Source organism: Abramis brama (assembly GCF_963993115.1).
Source record: "Abramis brama genome assembly, chromosome: 19".
In the NCBI taxonomy this organism is placed as follows: Eukaryota; Metazoa; Chordata; class Actinopteri; order Cypriniformes; family Leuciscidae; genus Abramis; species Abramis brama.
In genome coordinates, this window is record NC_139981.1 from 19,404,475 (window position 1) to 19,424,851 (window position 20,377).

General features: G+C 38.0%; 1 protein-coding gene across 1 annotated transcript in view; it reads right to left on the minus strand.

The window, feature by feature from the left end:
* Positions 1-1,606: 1,606 nt before the first annotated feature.
* Positions 1,607-20,377, minus strand: part of kif16bb (kinesin family member 16Bb) — a 36,777-nt gene continuing 18,006 nt past the window's right edge. Inside the window, exons 13-19 of the mRNA XM_084092337.1 lie at positions 16,738-16,857; positions 16,502-16,553; positions 16,272-16,409; positions 14,055-14,137; positions 12,137-12,198; positions 5,948-6,017; positions 1,607-4,692 (exon numbers count right to left, since the gene is read on the minus strand). Of these exons, the coding sequence (XP_083948463.1) occupies positions 2,572-4,692; positions 5,948-6,017; positions 12,137-12,198; positions 14,055-14,137; positions 16,272-16,409; positions 16,502-16,553; positions 16,738-16,857 (2,646 nt within the window). The 3' untranslated portion in view covers positions 1,607-2,571. The remainder of the gene's footprint in view (positions 4,693-5,947; positions 6,018-12,136; positions 12,199-14,054; positions 14,138-16,271; positions 16,410-16,501; positions 16,554-16,737; positions 16,858-20,377) is intronic.

A 20,377-nucleotide genomic window follows, 5' to 3' on the forward strand; every position in this document is an offset into this window, starting at 1 on the left:
AATACACGAGTAAAAGAATCACACTGTAATGTATTTTATTAGTTTAATGATGCATGGGTTTTTGTAGCTCTAAACTTTGTGAATGGCCTCACCGTCAAACAACCTCACAGTTGAACCTCAAATGCTAAACTGTCACCTATAAAATTGTTGCACATTTTTTATGTTTGTAGAGTACCATTATTAACTGACTATAATGCTTTGAATATTAATCTTTAATTACTTGACTTGTCTTACGAACCGAAAATATACACAGTACTGGTTCCCGGTACTCATCATTACATCCCTCAAAGTTTTCATCAAGCATATAAAAAAATTCCACTTCTTGTGCTAAATGGCTTGCTGACTGCTTGTCTTTACTTGATCACTGATGTTTCATATGCAATTAAAGGAGCTGGTGATAAATGCTCATTAAGGTTTTTAGGAGTGCTTATTTAGATAGTAGATGTTAGAGCCAAAATCTGTTAAACCAAAAACCAGCCAAAATGGGCAAAAACTAATCATTAAAGGGATAAGGGAGGATTATCAATCCACTTTTATGAGGACTGTGCTGGTTGGAGTATAGGGCCTATATGTAATTATGGAGTCTCTGATACATTATAGCAAGCAAGAAGGTAACACTCTTTCAGTAAAGCTGATAATAGGGAGCGGGTTTTCTCTCTCTGCAGATTTCACTTTAGCTCACAAAGATCAAGAATGTCAGCAATATTCATGATAACAGAATGTTCTTTTTTTCTGTGTTAAATAAAACAGCTTTTATTAAGCCACTTATATGATGATTCTTCATCTCATGTGAGTTTACATATTTAGTTCTTTAAAATTATTACCATTCATTTCTTCAAGGTTTAACTTTGAGGGGAAAAATTGTAAGCGCATCTTTAACGTTATATGAATGTAAATATGAATGAAGCACAGTAGAACAATGCATGCAGACTTAAGCCTGCATAAAACACTTATGACATTCTTTTTTGCTATAAAACATGACACAACAGCTCAGCTGATATTACTTGCAGTCTGCCATAAAAAATTAATTCTGGAAAAATCTGGCCTTAGGACAGGATCTTTTCACTTACACAGTATTTCAAGTCTGAAAAGGTGAAAAGCTCTGATTTTCTGAGAAGGCACATGATGTACTTTTATTAAAAGGCACTCTCTCCCTCTCTTGCTGGCATTGTCAAAGAAAAGCACTAGGTGATTGCACTGTACATGCACCCATCATTTTCTACACAGTATACCATTTTTAGACAAGGTAGGGAGGAAGAATGTCTTCTTCCTGCTCCTCTTCTTCAGTGGCATAAAGTCAACAACAGGGAGCATGGCTGGCAAAAAGGAGGCACGATAGAACCATAACTAATATATTACACAGCAGGGTCTGAAACAAAAGGGGCCATGAAGCTATTAGCTAGCAATGTGATGCAGAGAACTTAAGTGACCCTTCAGAAAAAAAACAAGAAAAAAAAAAACAATCTCACCTTGACCTTGGAATCTACCCACACCATGATGAGTTCAAGAGATGCATACTGATACAGTAGCTGCTGGAAGCTGCAGGCATGCAACATGACTTTTTTGTGAAGCAAGGAAATATAAGTCAAAGACAAGGTTGGGAAGAGTGTGAAAAATGAAGAGAGAGAGAAGCAGGGGTTTTTTTTGTTTTTGTTTTTTTCATTTTTATGTTTGGGTGACACATCACTGTTCAACCGAAACAATATAACTTTAACTGTGCAATTGGAGATAATGAACTACACTATAAAAGCATACTGGTGACGCACAGGGATAAACATGACAAATGCAAATTTGAAGCAATCTCGCACTTTAGATTCTATAATTGGCACTGAATAAAATGAACATGAAAATTTAGGTCTAGTACTGATTCTTTAATCCTATTATACAATTTTAAAGATCCATTATACAGTACTCTGAATCAACAATACTTTTTGATCTGCCCATATAATATTGCCCAACAAACACCATTACTACTATGTCAATGGTCTCAACCAGCCTTATGAATTTATGATCTTAATCATGGGCACTACTTCCAATGACTAAGACCCATTCACACCAAGGATGATAACTACATCGATAAAATAAATCGTTCTAAACATAAAAGAATAGCAGAATCAACACCACAACTGTAATGATAACGGCACAGAGAAACAATATAGCTGGAATCACTTTCACAAGGTTTTTTTCCTGCTGAAAACATAGACAGCCAATCAGAATCCAACCAGCTTTAAATAGCTCAAGCATTTAAAGGCAGACATCTGCATAACTGCAGCACATGCTTAGAATAAACAGAACAATATTGTGCGTTGGTGTGGACACTAATATAGTTATTGTTACAGTTATCGTTTTTTGGTGTGTGTCCTTTACTCATCCCTTTGTCAGACAAATTTCTCACAATGCTAGTCATAAAACTTCAAGGAAAAGTAACAAAATAACAGAACAATTACAAAATATTTCTCAAATCTTAGCGCCACCGACTCATGTCATGTTTTCGGTGCACTCAGGCTATTTGTAGTCGTCTGTCGAATTCTCCTCACTGGGCTATTAATTATTTTGCTGGAAGGTCCTTGATCAAATGTTTGACAAGTTATTAATCAGGAAGGTGGCCTCAGCGGAGCTGCTGAAAGTTAATTTCCACACTTCATTCCGGGGAGATGAATCAGACTTGGTAGGAGATTGGGCAGCTGCCTCATCAGCACTGCAGACCTCTAGAGGTTGAGAGTGACCTCCAGTACCACCGGATTTCCGGTAGACATGAGCCAAAACCACATCCAGACACATACTGCCGTATCCGTCTCTGACCAGCACACAACGGACGTCCAAACGCTGCCGCAGGTCTATTAGCCTGAACTGGGCCTGAGGTGCCACTATAGCTAGTGAACGTGGAGGTGGATGATAAACAGCATTCTCACGCAAGAGACACAGGTGTGTGTCAGTCAGGACAAGCTGGACAAGCTCAGATTCTATTGGTGCCACCTGTGAAACAGGTACAATGGGGTCAGTGTGCAGCTCGAGACTTGATCGCTGAAATCTGACAGTCGTGTAAAGAAGTATTTGTACATGCGCAAGTGCCGGACGTTCACCCTGCATGTTACCATGTAACAGGAAGACCACCTTAGCCATAGTTTTCTGGAAAGAGCATGTAAGGCGCCCACCAGAGGGTAGAAGCAAATCCTTAATATGGGAGTCCCAGTCTAAGGACAAAGATACTATGTCACTTGACAGTAGCGGATGGTCCAGTGCACCACTCTCGAAAGGGCAAATAGCCTCAAGTAAAGTTCGGGACAGTTCTTGACTCAAGACTGCATTGCAAGTGTGCAAGGTAAGTATGCTGTTCTCTGTGATGCCCGTCAGTCTGACAGTCTGCCCAGCAAAACCAATGTGGATCTCCTGTATTTCCTGAAAAGATAATTCATGGAAAACATTTAAAGAGTGTGTGGGGCTGGAAGAATCAGTCAAAGGATCAAAGGTGACCACCAAAAGCTTAGTCTGGAAAAGGACAATAACTGCAGGCTGTGGATCTGGTTGAGAACAGGTGGCGACACTGAGCCAGTATAAAGCTAACACCCGCTCTTCCATTAGCAAGTGGGCAGGGATGGCATTGTGCAGGCAGGAGAGAAGCTGCTGAGGTGGAAGGTTCTGGAGATGGAGCAAGGGTTCAGGTACAGGGTGTAGTCTTTGGCAGCATACCTTCAGTCCTTCACTTATCTGGGTGGTCACCGAATCCCTTGTCCGAGTTGTCTCCAAAGCCATCAAAGGGCTCTTCCATTCATCTGTTCTGGATCTTGACAGATCTTGCATGGAAGGCAACGCTACACTCTGTTTTCTTACTGACAATATCTCACTGTGAGACAGATTATGTCGAAACTGGGTTGCCTCCAGAGTTGGTTTTGCCTGTGGTCTTAGAGTCAATTCTAACTGGATATGGTGTACAAAGGGTAGATCCTTTACCATTGAGCACATTTGATTGTACCAACTGCTTTCTCTACCACCGGTTTGTTCCTTCAAAGAGTTTGTAAGCACACGCCCTGCGTCCGCCAGCATCCAGGACACTCTACTTGCAAGGCTCCCCAGGCTAGAGCTGAGCCCACTTCCTTCTGGATGGACTTTGGCTTCATGACTCTCAACAGACATTCTGGATAAAATGTGCTCGCTAAATTGGCCCTCCATGGTAAGTGGGCTATGCCTCTGTGAAAAGTGCTTCAAGCGAGTCAAGCTGGGGACAAAGGCTGCTCCTCCTCCCGTGGCGGAGTGCATGCTCTGTATATGGGACTCCTCAGCTAACAAGCTCCCTTCTGAGCCCACGATCGGGTGACAGAGATACTGCTTCTCGACATCTAGAAGCCCAGAGGTCCCGTTACGGCACTCTTGAATTATTCTAGTATCCCAGAGCCCTCCATTCACCCCTTTTTCCTCCCCCTTTGTTTCCTTACGTGTAACGTCCACTGACGGAACTTCAGTTTCTGATTTATGAGGGGCTGACTGCTGCTTCTCCCACTGGATGTTGAGACTTGTCTGAAGCGACTTTCCTAGACTTTTGGCATCTCCTGCAGGGTTGTTAGTGACACAGTGTTCTGTAAGTGCCCTGTGTGTCTCAGGAACGTGCTGACACTCAGAAGGGCCGCTGAAACTACTGTCTGTCTTGTTTTGAGGAAAGAGGAAGTTTGAAGGAGCAAGAGATGAGGAAAATATCTGTAAGGAGAAAAAATGAATAGTGTCAATAGAGTTTAGTTATTCAGGTGACTACATTTTCTAATATATTTCAATAAATGTATCAATGTTTTATGCAAATGTTTTTGAGACTATTTTATTATAGTTACCTTGTCTGGCATCTCTCAGAACTGGGCTTTAAAAGCTGTGAAAATAACTTCTCATTTCTGCTCACTTTTGTTTATCCTACATCTGTTTATCTCTGTTTAAGTGGACTAAACACTTCACCCAATATAAATGGAAGAGCCAGAAGTAAAAGCAGTGAGAATAATTGGTTGGAAACACTTACTCTATGGACCTTTATATTTGTTAGAAAGGCTCTGCATGGTATTTGTATTAGCTGCATTTCCACAGATGAAAATATGATTAAGCCATTGCTTTGATGCACTCTCTTACCAGGGGGTAGCCATAAAGCCACGTAAAACACATGTAATAGGTAAACAAAATATATACTTGCTATCAATGCTAGCTAGGAGTGGGAAAAGGGCCTTTATACTTGAATTATTTGGCATTTTAATTATTTCCATGGAAAGCAAATGCTTAAGGCAGTCAGTCCATATTTGCAACAAAAAGAACAGCATGTTTCTGTGGTAATAAGAAACGACCCCAATAAGCACTGTCTGTAATAAAAATACCTCTAATAAAAGTTTAACCTAAACGATCAGTGGTATTAAAGTGGATCAACATTACACTTTTGATGCCCTTGTTTTATTTAAAAACTGAGACAGTAGTTGTTAATTAGGGTCTAATTAATTATAATAGACACTGTGTGACTAATATTCATACAGTCACTGAGTTAATTGAACAAAATAATGACCTCATGTGCTGAAATCAAATAACTTGACAAGAATAGGACAGTATGTTCACAGCTCAATCAGAAGCCTCTGATTGACAATTTCAGCATTTTTTTTATTTTCAAGTGCAAACATTAAAAACAGCTCTGGCTCCCACTAGGTCCCTGATGCAGCGGCACTGCCTTCAGGCAATGGTCAACTCCATTTATGTTTTTTTTTTTTTTTTTTTTTTTTTTTTTTTTAAACAGTGTATTCTTACATCGCCTGTCCCCATACAGAAGTTATAAAAATCAAGCTACTGCCCAGTCAGCCACAAACAAAACTTAGCACCTCTGATTTTTCTCTTAAAAAAGTATAGAAGAAAATAAATTCATGCGATTCATCCAGAAGTAAAACAGATCTAGTAATAAAGCACCAAGTGGAGACTAACAACACATGCTTACCCTGTGATTCTCTCCTGAGAAACAACAGTCTTCTGCGTCACATTCAGGTTGGTCAGAAACCTTTCTGGTACTGTAAGGGAAAACATTCTTCATTTTAGATGATTCAACAAGATAGAAATTCAACATTTGTATTAATATTACAAGGATTAGAGAGGGGAAAAGCATATTTCCTCTTACACTTAAGCATGGCCACAAAAGAACAAAGCAATTAGGTTTATATTCAAAATCACGATGCTGTAGTCTTTGTTTTGAAGAGTGATTTTAATTATTTTTGCTACGGTTATGACACAAGAGACCTCCAACAGATGGGATGGCAAAAAGACTGAACTGCACAATGTCCCACATCTCCAAAAGAGTCTATTAGATTTGAATAGCAAAGGACCCAAAATGTCTGGATGTGATTAGGGCCACTCAGCTAGCTGTGAAATTAAATAGAATGTGCGCATGTAGATTTGAGGATTTACATACAAGCACTTCACCCTCAGACTGCTCGCACAGGGATGGAAAAGCAGCTTGGTGGGAAACAAAGACGACTTTCCGTCAAGCTCAAAAGGATTTTGGACAGAAAGCCAAATATTTAATGGATCCTCGTACACAGCTTGTCGGATAGCAGAGCATGTACAAGTCAAAACCCTGTAAAATGTCAGAAACGTTCCCGGTAGAAAACAACAGCAGAGTACTGATCTTATAGTCAAGCTTGGGTTTTTGAACAACAGAGCTTCTATTGAGAGCATTTCATACACAAAGGTAAATACAACATGTTTTACAATGCAGGTCACAAAGGCAATTTCACAAAGCATTTCTTGGTTAGGGATGTGAAAAAGGCGAAGCATAGATTTTTCGAAAATGCAATGCATAATTTTACTAAGGAATCGTAATTTGTAAGAACAAAATTAGTACTGATTTTACAGCATTTAGTAGTGCATTCAATAAACATGGTTGTCATAAGTATAGGTCAGATAGGCTCCAGACTACAGGCACAATGCACAGCATTAGATAGGAGATTGAAATTCTGAACCTTGACTGGTGCCACAAAGACACCAGTTTCTACCCAAGCAGTGTGACTCCTTTTGGACTGTCTCTTATATATTCACATCTCTAGTCTCTATACATCACTATGCCCTGTCTGTGATCGTTTCCCTCCCACGGTCTCTGCTGTCTTTCTGTCACCCTCTGAGTTTACAGAGTTGTATTCTTGGTGACTGGCTTCCAGCAGTTTTTGTTGTTTGATTGTTGTTCTATAAATAAGCATGCTATTTTCCATATACTAATCAGTGTGTGAATGAAAACCACATTACTGTTAACCTAGCCTCGCCATTACCCACAAGTTGGCATTTTTAACCTGAAATGGCAAATAAGAATAGGTTTGTGAGTCGCTTCATACTATACCACTTGGTCAATTAATCCAAAATACTTTCTTTTTTTTTTTTTTACTTGAGGTTAAATGCCTTGCTTGTGTACAACAGAACAGATCCTCAGTCCTTGCAAAGTTAACCAACCTTTCAATTAACATTCCAGATATTTAAAGGGGTCATGAACAGCATTTTTATATTTTGTTTCCTGAGGTGCACTTATAAATGTTAGTATTTCATTTAGAAATAAAAACCAATTTTCTGCCCTAATTTTAGCCCTCTGATTTGAACACTCTGTTGGAAATCTGCTATGAGACTTCAATGTAAACGTCCACTGCTATTACTATCAAAGGCAATGAGCATTGTAGCCTTCATTGCAATGAAAAGCTTTCACTTTTATCACCTAACAGTGTAAACATGATGTAAATAAGAGAATCATTGTAGAGTTTAGACAGCGTCATTGATTATAAGTTTTAGCGAGAGTCTAGAACTCAGTCACTGATAAACTCTCGCTGTGTGACAGCTACAGTGATTATAAAGTGAGGGTTCTTTGATTGCTTTCTGTATATAATCTCAATTTCCACGCTACTAAGAGAAACAATGTGTAGTTGACTGTTTAGTCACTGGCTTGATTTACTGAAGCATTGACAGCACTAAACATTTTGAGACAAAGAATGTCTGACTGTCTGACATTAATCATTACATATCGGAAAGCACTGATCACAGAATTAACAGTTACTTACATGCAGTGGCATTACTGTCCGGAACATATATTACCATAAAAGTCTGAAATTGCGAATCCACAGTAAAATGTGAAACAAATAATGCTCTACTGAAACACTATGAAAATAAATAAACACTTTCCTAGCATTATAGGATCCTTTGGAAGGTAATGTTACTTTAAGTCCAGTGATGCTGTATCTCTCTTCACTCCATCTCATCTCACTAACGCGTCAGTGGGCAGGGCCACAGACGTGACCATGTAAACATAGGCATTGACCTGATTCTGCAGAGGCGGTTTTTCGTCATAATGTGACAAAATCTGAAAGGAGTCGTTTTCAGAGCTTGGTTTCAATAAAAGCTGTTTTTGGATTAACAAGGAAGTTTTGAGTTCTGAAATATATAGTAAGTTTTTAATAGTACAATGACTTGTTAAATGACATGGTAAAAGATCAAGGAAAATTTGATTCTCAATTCATGACACCTTTAAGCACTGGGCGCACATTCTGTTTGCAAAGGAAGAGAAGGGGATTGGGTGGGGATAAAACACTCATCCTTAAAAAACAAGACTCACTGTATTTTTGAAGTAAATCTGTTAAACAAAACTGTATCCTAAAGGTAAGACATGACCCACTGCACAAATTTCACAAAGGGAAAAGATGTAAAAATTACAGAAGACCTTGTTTGTACTTCCTTCTCTCTGAAACATGTTTCAGGAAATGAAGCAGCATTTAATTAAATTAAATTGTGAATGTACATAAAAAGCCCAGAAAAGAAAGAAACAGGTTTCAGTGAAGTGACAGAACAGGTGAGAAGCATCTGTTACACTAGCTGATTATTAAACTTTTGCAGTAGCACACCTTCTGTTTGAAAACTGAGAGGAAGCAGAGGTGAATGGGGGAAACATAAACACACTCATCCTACATATAAAGCTTGAGCAAATGCAATGGTTTAATAGCAGCATATTTTTTATAAGTGTAAAAAATGCACTCTTACATTTACTTACTTTGAAAGGTTAGTTCACCCAAAAATGAAATTTCCATCAATTACTCACCCTCATGTCGTTCCAAACCCGTAAGACCTTCGTTCATCTTCGGAACACAAATTAAGATATTTTTAATGAAATCCGACAGGTATCTGAACCAGCCATAGGCAGCAACATCATTGCATCTTTCAAGGCCCAGAAAGGTAGTAAAGACATTGTTAAAATAGTCCATGTGACAACAGTGGTTCAACCTTAATATCATGAAGCGACGAAAATACTTTTTGTGTGCAAAAAAACAAGCAAAAATAACTACTTTATTTAGCAATTTCTTCTCTTCCATGTCAGTCTCTGACGCTGTTGACGTAGTAAACAGTGCAGCACTTCCGGGTTCTACGTCAGAACGGCGGCTCATTATTGGCTGACTCCTGCGTCAGCATCACACGCACGCGTCGTGGCGCTCATGTGAAAAGCGTCAGCCGATTTCATCAAAAATATCTTAATTTGTTATTCCTGAGATGAACGAAGGTCTTACGGGTTTGGAACGACATGAGGGTGAGTAATTAATAGCAGAAATTTCATTTTTGGGTGAACTAAGCCTTTCAACCTTTCAAGGGATTTTACAAAAGACGTTATAATTTAACAAAAGTCAAGCCAAATGAAAAAAACTAAGTGTTTAGCTCTGCTGATACACAAGAAAATGTGTTAACTACATCAACAGCATCAGAGAATGACACGGAAGAGAAGAAATTGCTGAATAAAGTAGTTATTTTTGTTTGTTTTCCGCACACAAAAAGTATTGTATGTCTTAAAAAGGTTCCTGAATCGGTTACAATCAAAGTAGATTTAATGTTCTTGTTGTTGTACTGTTAAAGCTATTGATATACGTTTGTAAGCTTTCCTTAGGAAATTGTAAAACTACAAGATGACAAACGCATGAATCCAGGCCAATGGAGACGAACAAAATTTTTATTTTTATTTTGTCTTGCCCAGCAAATCTGTATCCTGAGCAGTGTATAAATATATGGTACAAAACTGACTCATAAATTAAAGCATTTTTGGATAGTGTAATGGTTTTCTTTTTTGCTCTGCTGGTATTTAGCCATGTTTGATGCATGCATCAAATCCTATAGGATTTCTATTCTGATGCTTTTGGAGAAACCAAATCCACAGTCTATCACATGAAAGCCAGAACTAAATAAATTAGCAATCTGCTAGGCTTGCAGTGCTCACTTCAAACACACAAATCCATTATCTATAGAAAGCTTTGAACAACAAAGCCAAAGACGACCAAACAAACTAAACATTTTGTAAACACCGACAAAGGAACAATTAGGAGGAACAGCGTGCAGAACATTGCCGAAGGCGTCTAAAGCGCCACACATAGACTGTGTACATGTGAAGAGCCCGGAGGTTCACAGATGATGCATGACGTCTCCAGGCTCCAGCTGCAAACAGTGGCACGTCAGAAAGAACTCTCCCAGCTGGGAGTTGGGAGACTGGGAGCTTTCTTTGTTGTCATAGTTGTCGACACACAAGACACAGAACAGCCTGAAACCTCTCTAGCTGTCCACATGTCTTATTCTCTTTCTCATCAAACTTTCTTATCTGTGTGGAAAATCTTATGCAGACTAACACAGGGGTGTCCAATCCTGCTCCTGGAGGGTCAATCCAGCAGAGTTAAGCTTCAAACCTGTTCTAATACACATGTCTGAAATTTTCCAGCAATCCTGAAGACTTTGATTAATGGTTCAGGTGTATTTAACTGGGGATGGAGTTAAACTCTGCAGGAATACTGGACACCCCTGGACTAAAATGACTAGTTACCATAGGCGTAATTTGCAGATGGGACGGGTGGGACATGTCCCTACCACTTTTTTGAAACATCTCGCTGCATGGATACCCAATTCAAATAAATAATCCAGTTGACATTCATTTGTGTTAAATAAGAGGCGATCTGGAGCTGTAATGTGTTGTTTTTGAAATTATGCTGAGGTTTCTTCGCAGCTGTTATCAGTGGCGGAACGTTCTCTTTTGGCTCGTGCTCAGTCTTCACACAGGCGAGCGCGTCAATCTTCGCTTAATGCCGTTGTGGAGACTCTATTCTTTCCGGGGAAATCACAAAATGCACACAAATGTGTCCCTGCTCTTGATATACAATCACTGATGAACATCTTTTGATTTTAATGAGGAAAAAAAGCAATACGAGGGCGCTTTAGAAAAGTTCTACCACCACTAGGGAAACCTGTATTTATGTATTGGATCTATGTATTTAAGAAGAAATAATTCTCGAAGAATCTCGGGACTAACAATATATTGCATTATAGATATAGTAGATGTAAGAATGAAACTATCACATTAAACATGAGTTCTCAATGTACTATTGAAACTGATTTCTGGACATCGTAATGTAATTTTTTTCTACAATTATTATTGTACATATCTGATATAGCACTGTATTAGCAACCCACTGCAAGTAAGAGCTAAAAAAAAGAAATTAGTCAAATATGTGGAATGAATTCAAATGAATTTGAATTCAAATTCAACTCAAACCCTGAAAACAGAACTGAAAAGTTTAGCTAGGGATATAGAAAAGATCAGTTTAAACTAAAAAGAGTGACAAAAGTGTTTACTTTTAAGTTTGTTTTTTTCACACAAACCTGAACTGACACTTAAATGTACAGTCCCAGGACAAATATTAACTGAAAAACTTGAACAAAACAGAGGATTTTGCTATTTTTTCCCATCAGAGGCTAGGTCAATTATTTTGGTTGAATGATGAACAATTCACATCTTCAGAGAAAGACAAAATTCAGCATCAAACTCCATGTGAAGTTGCAAATTCTTTCGAAATATTTTATACTTCCATGTTGTTAGATGTGAACAGGTCTCAAATCTCATCCTAGAAGAAAGTAAGTGTCCTAAATATGACAATTTATATCCATCTAGTCCACGTTTAGGTATAAAAAAAGTAATAAGTGAAGCAATAAAAGTTAATTTTTCCAGGATTAGTGGTGTGCGAAATGTCTTGTGGAAGAAGATAAAGCTACAGTGCTGACTAAACGTTATATAACATAATGAATCAGAGGATGGATGGGGATACTGCACAGTCTGTCTCACAGCAGGTGTACTCACCTGAAATGACTGAAAGTGTCCACGGAGAACGCAGTGGAGTCACTCGACATGAAGAGCCCAGACTGGGGAGAACACACACACACACACACACACACACACACACACACAAATGGATGGTTGAGCATCCATAGACACACAGCACTGTGGTAAAAACCACTCTCACAACAGAAAGACAGCTGTTTCTAACACACCGCAATTACAGCACACTAATTAAAGCAAACATGCTATTAGAAAACACTACAAATCACCATCATTCAGATCGAAATGAGAGAGCAGAATGCAAGAAGACTAGTAAACATGATTGCAATGTGCCTCAATGAGCATGGAAATAAAACACCTTTTATTGCAAACTGTCTTTGTTCGAATGAAAGTTTAAAGAGACAGATCACACAAAAATAAATTTTTTGTCATCAGTTATTCACCGTCATGTTGTTCCAAACCTGTACGACTTTCTTTCTGCCATAGAACACAAAAGGAGATGTTTAGCAGAATGACTGAGCTGCTCTTTTCCATACAATGAAAATGGAAGGTGACCGGGGCAAAACAGAAGCCATGCATGAAGACATTCACTAAAATCTTTCCTTGAAAATCATTCTGTGGTTATGGTTCACTTTCACTGTATGGATAAGAACATCTGAAGCATGCTACAAATAAACTACCTTTGGGTTTTACTCAAGATAGAAAGTCATACTGGTTCAGAAATGACGAATGATTAAGTTTAGACATCTGAATCGGTCTAATATAAGAAACACCTTATGTACATTAATTGTGCAACTTTGTTTTCAAAAGATTAATATATATATATATATATATATATATATATATATATATATATATATACATATATACATATATACATACATACATATACATATATATATATATATATATATATATATATATATGTATGTAGATAGATAGATAGTAAGCTGCATTTAAAATCAATTGTCTTAAATATCACTAAATATCACTCTCTGATCAGAATATTGGACATGTAAGGTGGTATTTCCTCTAAAATTGAGAAAAACTTAAACCGTGGCACTTAATAATTTACACTGATAAATAACCATTCCAACTTGATAAAAATTGTACGTTTTACATCATCTTAACATAAAATTTAAGTCATAAGATTCATCTGGGCACAAAATATCAATGGAAACAACACTCAGATGAATTTAGTTTATGCAAGCAATCTTCAAACTATTATGTGCCATTGTGTAATATGGAAATGAGCAGTTTGAGTAAAAACTAAGTTTCGCACAACAAAAATGACTGAATGGTGCCACTGAGAGCTCCGCGAGGCAAGTTAACAGTTGTTTGTGAGCGTAAGAATAGTTCACGCAGAGAGAAGGCGCTGTAATCTCCGTGCACAGAAGAGGAAACAGCTGCTGTCTAACTTTACAATGAGAGACTTAACAGTCAGGAAATATTTAATTACCTGTCACAGCAGTGAGAGACAGAGAGAGGGAGGGAAAGTTAGAGAGAGTGTCAGAGGCTGAGGAGAAAGTAAGACAGAGGAAGGGAAGGTGCATACTCGCAAACCATCGACAGAGACGTGTGGCTCTTATCAGAAGACACTGAGGTGCACAATTACTTTACCTCTCTGAGGAAATGAAGAAAAAAGGTGTAAAAGATAAAAAGAAAAAAAGAGAACTGGTACTTTGCAAACATACCAAGAGGGATTCATAATTTTAGCTTGAGGGAAGTGTATATGTGCCTCTTTGAAGAAGAAAGCTCCTGTTCTACCTTGCATGGAGAAGCACACAGCCAACTGGCATAGCAATTACAACTGAGAGCAGTTTCTGATGACTTGCATTTTTTAACATAAGTTGGTAATTGTGCTCAACCTTTATCCAGCAGCGTTTTAAATACAGAATTTACCACAAATAACTTCAAAAGAGAATGATTTTTCCCCCACCTTGCGTTTCTCCCGGAGTTGGGCTGCTTCTTGAGGATGATTGAAATGGAACATGGTGGCCTTTCCAAGTTGTATGTTCACACCTGACAAACAGAAATATAAACATTAATAGTGAAAAATGCAGCAATAAGCAATATCTGTTAAACAATATACCGACACAGTTTACCCAACAATACTCTTATATGGTAAATAACTGTATACATTTACAATAAAAACTAAATATAAGCAATCTGGCAAAAACAAATGATGACAGATAGACGGGAAAATAGACAATCCTGAACATGTGGCCAACCTGTCTCTTTCCTTTTCTAGTAAACACTTTATGCATAACATTACTGAAACACAACTTTCTCTGGGGATTGTGAGAACGATGGGTTTCCGAGCAGATGCCCATTTCTCTCTTTCTCTCCTCCTCTCCTCCCTTTTTCTGGAGTGAAAAAAACTAATCTTGCCACTATTAATGACATCCAAGGGGTGACAAAGCCCTTGAAAAGCCTGCATCAGATGGATTTGGGCCATGGTTGCTGTGGAAATTACTATCATTTGTTCAAAGGAAATGGCTTCAGATGCCACCGTGTCTAAAGAGGGGAACATTGGCAAATTGAAATTTGTGAAAAGGAGACCAGCATGGTTTTCCCACTCTCTTGTGAGTCTCCTCCTTTTTAGTTGGCTTCTCTCTCTCTCTCTCTCTCTTTTTTTTTTTTTAATCTTACACCCAGAATAGATCTAGCCTGTTTTGTCTGAATTCTGGAGGTTTTACCCTCTTTGAAAGGTTAATCCCACACATGCACTTCAAAACCCCTCTGCACTCTATCTGTTTCATCAGCCAATTAACTGCGGGTCGGGTGCTTTGTCCGCCAGAGTCTTAACCTCAGTCATGTTAGGCTGTTCTGGAAGTGCCACGAGTCTCACTCTGAGATGAGAGTCACGCTGGTGGACATGTACAAGGATAGAAGCAGTAGGGCGGGACTGTTGCACTCCATGGGCCTAGGAATGTAGAGAGGAGATCTGAAGTGGCAAGACGCAGACATACTCAAAGAGCTTCTTTGAATTCCAGTTAAAACCAGAGTTTGACATGAATCATATTTTCTATATTTGTTTCAAAATTTGTTTGCTTGTACAGTTAAGGTATGACAACAAATCTGATTGGATGACTCCAATTCAAAGCTGCTGTAAATAGCTACAAATCTGTTTACAAATGTTTACAAATCTGTACCCATATACTGCATGTACTGAATTTTATATTAATAAGCCACTGTGTTGTGTCTTTGACTCATATGGTGTACATAAACAGCCTACAGCCAGGGTATACTACTGTATTACTTGGCAGAAGCACTTATTGTTATATAAAAATTTCAACAAGAATGCATTAAAATTATCATAAGTGACAGTAAAAACTCATACTGTTATGTACATTGTTACTTTTATTTTTTTAAATATATAAAATAAATGCAGTTTTTTTTTTACTTTTTATTCATCAAAGAATCCCTTTTTTTATTTATTATAGTTTCCACAAAATATTAAGCAGCACAACTGTTTTGAACATTGATAATAATAACAGTTGCCACTGTCACCTCTGGCTTACTTAGATGGGGACGCTTAATATTCAACAATATTATTGATCTGACTGAACTAATGCTGTTGTATGAGAACTGAACTGAGCTGGACAATGACATAATTTTTTGCAGAACTGCTTTATATATGAAATGAACTAATTTAATAATTGATGATCTTTACAATGGAACCGAATCAACACTGTACTGACTTCAGCTGAACAACAGCCGAAATAACTGAAATAGTTATAACTGAAAAGCTGATTTGAAACAATTTGTATTGTATATAAATTAAGGTGACTTGACTAAGAAATGTTTATTGAACAACAAATCAGCATATTAAAAATTATTTCTGAAGGATCATGTGACTCTAAACACTGGTGTAATGACTGTTGAAAATTCAGCTTTGCACCATAGGAATAAATTAAATTTTAAAATATAGTTAAAAAAACAACAACAAAAAAACAGTTATTTAAAATTGTAATAATATTTCACAATATTACAGTTTTACGGTATATTTTGTTCAAATAAATGTTTGTGAGCATAAGAGACTTCTTTTAACAACACCCTTTTAACTAGTAAAAAGTTAAGCATTTAAAAATGAATAATGAACTGCAATGGTTTGTCACAGATCCTACAAAAATGAGACTTAACAGTTTATTACCCTGGGTCAGAAGGTATGGCTGGGTCACCTCCACCCCATTGATTGCACATCTGGCTCCTGGTAACGGCACGAGTGTGACCGCTCCTCTCTGGTTCTCAAACACACAGTGTTCCCTCTGAAGAGCTTCACCGTGGAGAACTGCAAAACAGAGAAAGCTCAAAATGAAAAAGGGTCTGACATTGCCGACAGCTTCCTGTCAGGAACAAAATCGATGCGGACAGAATACAAACCTATATCCTGCTCTGGCTCGGTTCCTCCAGTCCCAGCTGAAGTTTTACCTTCCTAAACCACAGAACAGGGGGATGTTTAGAAACCCCATAACAGCAAATATCGATTCAACCAATACTCTAGTTTTTGACAAAAAAATGTCACTTGGGCAAAACTGACAAGCAACATCACGTCAATGGGAGAAGAGTTCAACTGTACAGTACATGTTGGCTCTACGTTATGAAGAGGTGCTGCCTACCTTTAAATGATAGAGAACAACCCCTGTGCTGAGTAGATCTTCATCAATGCAGATTAAATAGGGCATTTGGGAATCAAGAACTACACCAATACCCTCTTTTCTGAGAGCTACTGTATCTTCCTAGATAAGAATCATAAAAGAAAACAGAGAAAAAGAGATGAGATGGATGGGGGTTGGCAAGAAAGATGATGAGCTAAACCATCAGAGAAAAAAAAACAAAAACCTCTAAAATATGTTTAAAGAAGCAGGACCAATGCATAAATCTGAAATGACAGACATTTAATTGTAAAGCATCCGAGCAGAGGAAACAGTGTGTGTGTTGTTTATGACTTTGTCTTCATGCCCCAAGGCCAAGCAGAATAATATCTGGCTTTGGCTATATGTCGAAAGGTTGGGGGAATGGGGATGCTGGGAGAGAGGGAGCGATGTGAAAATGAGAAGAAAACACCATAAATCTTTTAGATCACTATGGGTCCATCTCAAACTCTCAAAGTTTGTAAAAGGAAATTCAACCAAACCCCATCTCAGAGACATGTTGTTGAACCCTGTTAAAAAAAGGGACACATTACAACAACCAATACATTACGTGTTCAGAAAATAAGACTACTAAAAGACGCTTGGCATTTGAGGAGTGACACTACTAATGTATAAAGACTTGGGGGGTGCATCCTTAGGAACAACAATCCAGTAAGCCGATAGAAAAATGCATATTAGATTAAAAATAATGCTATACAGAATAAATAAAAGACCATCTTTTTGACATATCTGGCTACAAAATATGATTTGAATGCAGGCCTTGCCCACTAAAGACGAGGAATTCATAGATCCATGTGAAAAATGTTGACATTGTCACTATTCTATGCATGGCTTATGATTAATACTGTGATATAACACAGCGTTGATGTTTTAATTAAAAATCATTACAGTCCAACACCAACATTCCCTGTCATAAGCTTTAAAAGTCACAGTTAAATCAATATTCCCAGGAAAAATCCATTGGAGTTGGATTGGAGAGAGGGGGACACATATAAATATGTATTTAATGGCATTTGAACAGCCCTTCACAGAACGGTAATGAGAAGCAGAAAAATTATTCTGCTGTGCGGGGCGTCTTTTTTTCTTAAATATGGTAGCACGTGTCCATGCTACTCCTCTTATTTCATTCTTCACAGGGATGGGAGGCACTTCCATGTTCATGAGTGCCATCAAAGCACACATATTCTTCAAAGGCCAAGTGACATCCATGATGGTGTATGCAGATAGTCTATAAAGATTAATGCATCAGCTACTTTGAAAATGTTGGTTCCAAGGGAGCGATTATCACATTGGCGAGGCACATATTAAATAAATTCGGCATGCAGGATTTAGCAATGTTCATTTTCAGGATGCAAATCCTAGACATACTACATTCGTAAAAACCCTTGTTGAAGCTTAGAGGAGTAGTATGAATTTCCGCTCTGTTTTTTTTTTTTTTTTTTCTGGTTAGTGCTAGTTTGGTTCGGGTCTAGTTGGTTGAAGTCATTAACTGGGTAAAATCAGTCCACTAGGAAGTCTTGCTGGCCAGCCTTGTGACCAATAACCTTGTGACCAGCATGTCAGCATCCAAGAACATCCTATGCTTTTTTTTTTTTTTTTTTTGCAGGGATACCAAACAATTCAGCTTTTAAGGAAAAGAGGTGTAATTGGTTGGACGTGATTCATGTATTATAGTGTATTTTAGGAATGTATACACTTCAAGTTATTGTATAACTTCAAAAAAAATATTTTGTGTATTCCTATATTTTCTCATGGTCTATCTTACTTTGAAACATTTCTATGCCATCCACATTGTATGCAAACATCACTAAAATGGTAGAAAGTGTCATGCCTCATCAAATAAGTACTCTGCTTTGAATAATGTGTGCTTTCACCGGGGAACACGCGTCTGTTTCCAATACGAGAAAAGAAATAATGACAACAACCCACCTGACTGAACAATGAGAAAAGACCTTCGGATGCCCTGCGCATACTGAAGCAGCACAACAAAAAGAAAAACACTTGCATACCAATCTGTCCGTGAGGACGCATTTAAAATAGGAGAGGGCCAGAGGACGTCTTGAAAGGAGTCATGGACTTGGGCAGAGTGTTGGTATTAATTCAGAGATTTGGAGACTGGAGCACCAAAGGTTCTCTCTTCAGAATGAAAGTTAATGTGCTTTGGTTCACTGTGCTCACTGACCTGAGGACACAAATGTGTTTCATTCTCTGAGGAACTCTGTATTGCACAAAATGAACTGCTTTTAAACTTCTGCCTGTGTGTGTGTGTGCAAGTGATTTAACTCAGTCATATTGTTTCAAACTTTACTCTACTTAAATATCACTCTCTGATCAGAATATTGGACATGTAAGGTGGTATTTCCTCTAAACTTGAGAAAAACTTAAACCGTGGCACTTAATAAATTTACACTGATAAATAACCATTCCAACTTGATAAAAATTGTAAGTTTTACATCATCTTAACATAAAATTTAAGTCTTAAGATTCATCTGGGCACAAAATATCAATGGAAACAACACTCAAATGAATTTAGTTTATGCAAGCAATCTTCAAACTGATAACTTTACTTTTCAAGGAAAAGCACCATTTCTCTCAAAAACAATGTCAGAATTGAAATTGTTCCTATTAGACACCTTGAAACGATCAAATAACTGTCACAATCACGTTAGTTTGGACTCGTCATCGTCTGCCTTCGTCACTCATTTGTTTTCACGGACACTAATGTTCAGCTATGCAATCATCAATCACCATAATTATCACCTGTATATATGTTCAGTTCTGTTTCAGTTCGGTGTCAGGTGTCATCTATTGTGGAAGTGTTGTATGTTGCTCTGTTCCTGTTCGAAATACCCGTAGGATTTATTAAATATTACCTTATTGCATTCATCTTCTTCTTCTTGTGTTTACACAACCACCCTGCATGACAATAACCTTACCAGCACCGTTTTTTTTTTTTTCTCTTAACAAATGTGGCCTTCTTCCCCCTCATCTTCCATTCCTCTCATTCTCTGCCTCTTCAGGCTAGAGAGCAATGCGTCTATTTCCACCTCATTGACAGCAGCGAATGGAGCGAAATCCTTTTCTCCTAACGAAGAGGGAGAAGCATCGATTGTGTGGAGGGTCTTCTCTCCACACTTAATTAAATGAATTCTTCCAAGACTTCATTAGATTGAGAGAGAGAGAGAGAGAGAGAGAGAGAGAGAGAGAGAGAGAGAGAGAGAGAGAGAGAGAGAGAGAGAGAGAGAGAGAGAGATAGCCTTGGAGCAGGGTACCTTCTGCCTACGAGAACTTTTTAAAACATGTTGTGTGTACAATTACATGCACTCTAAACTTCTGCAGCAAATGAGATCTGGCTGAGATCATAAAACCTCTAATTTATTTCACTCTCTTGGCAAATTAAAGGTGGTTTTGGTGCCCAAGACTTCAATTTGAGGCAATGTGGTCTGAAAACAAGGCAGATGCACTGGGTGAAGATTAAAAGGAGCTCTTAAAATATATGGGTTGAGAGATCAAGAGAGGATAAGAACTGCAAAATGGTGCACCGACTATAAAAACGACAGAGAGAGAGAGGGCAGGAAAAAGCAGGAGGTGGTATGTTTTGGTA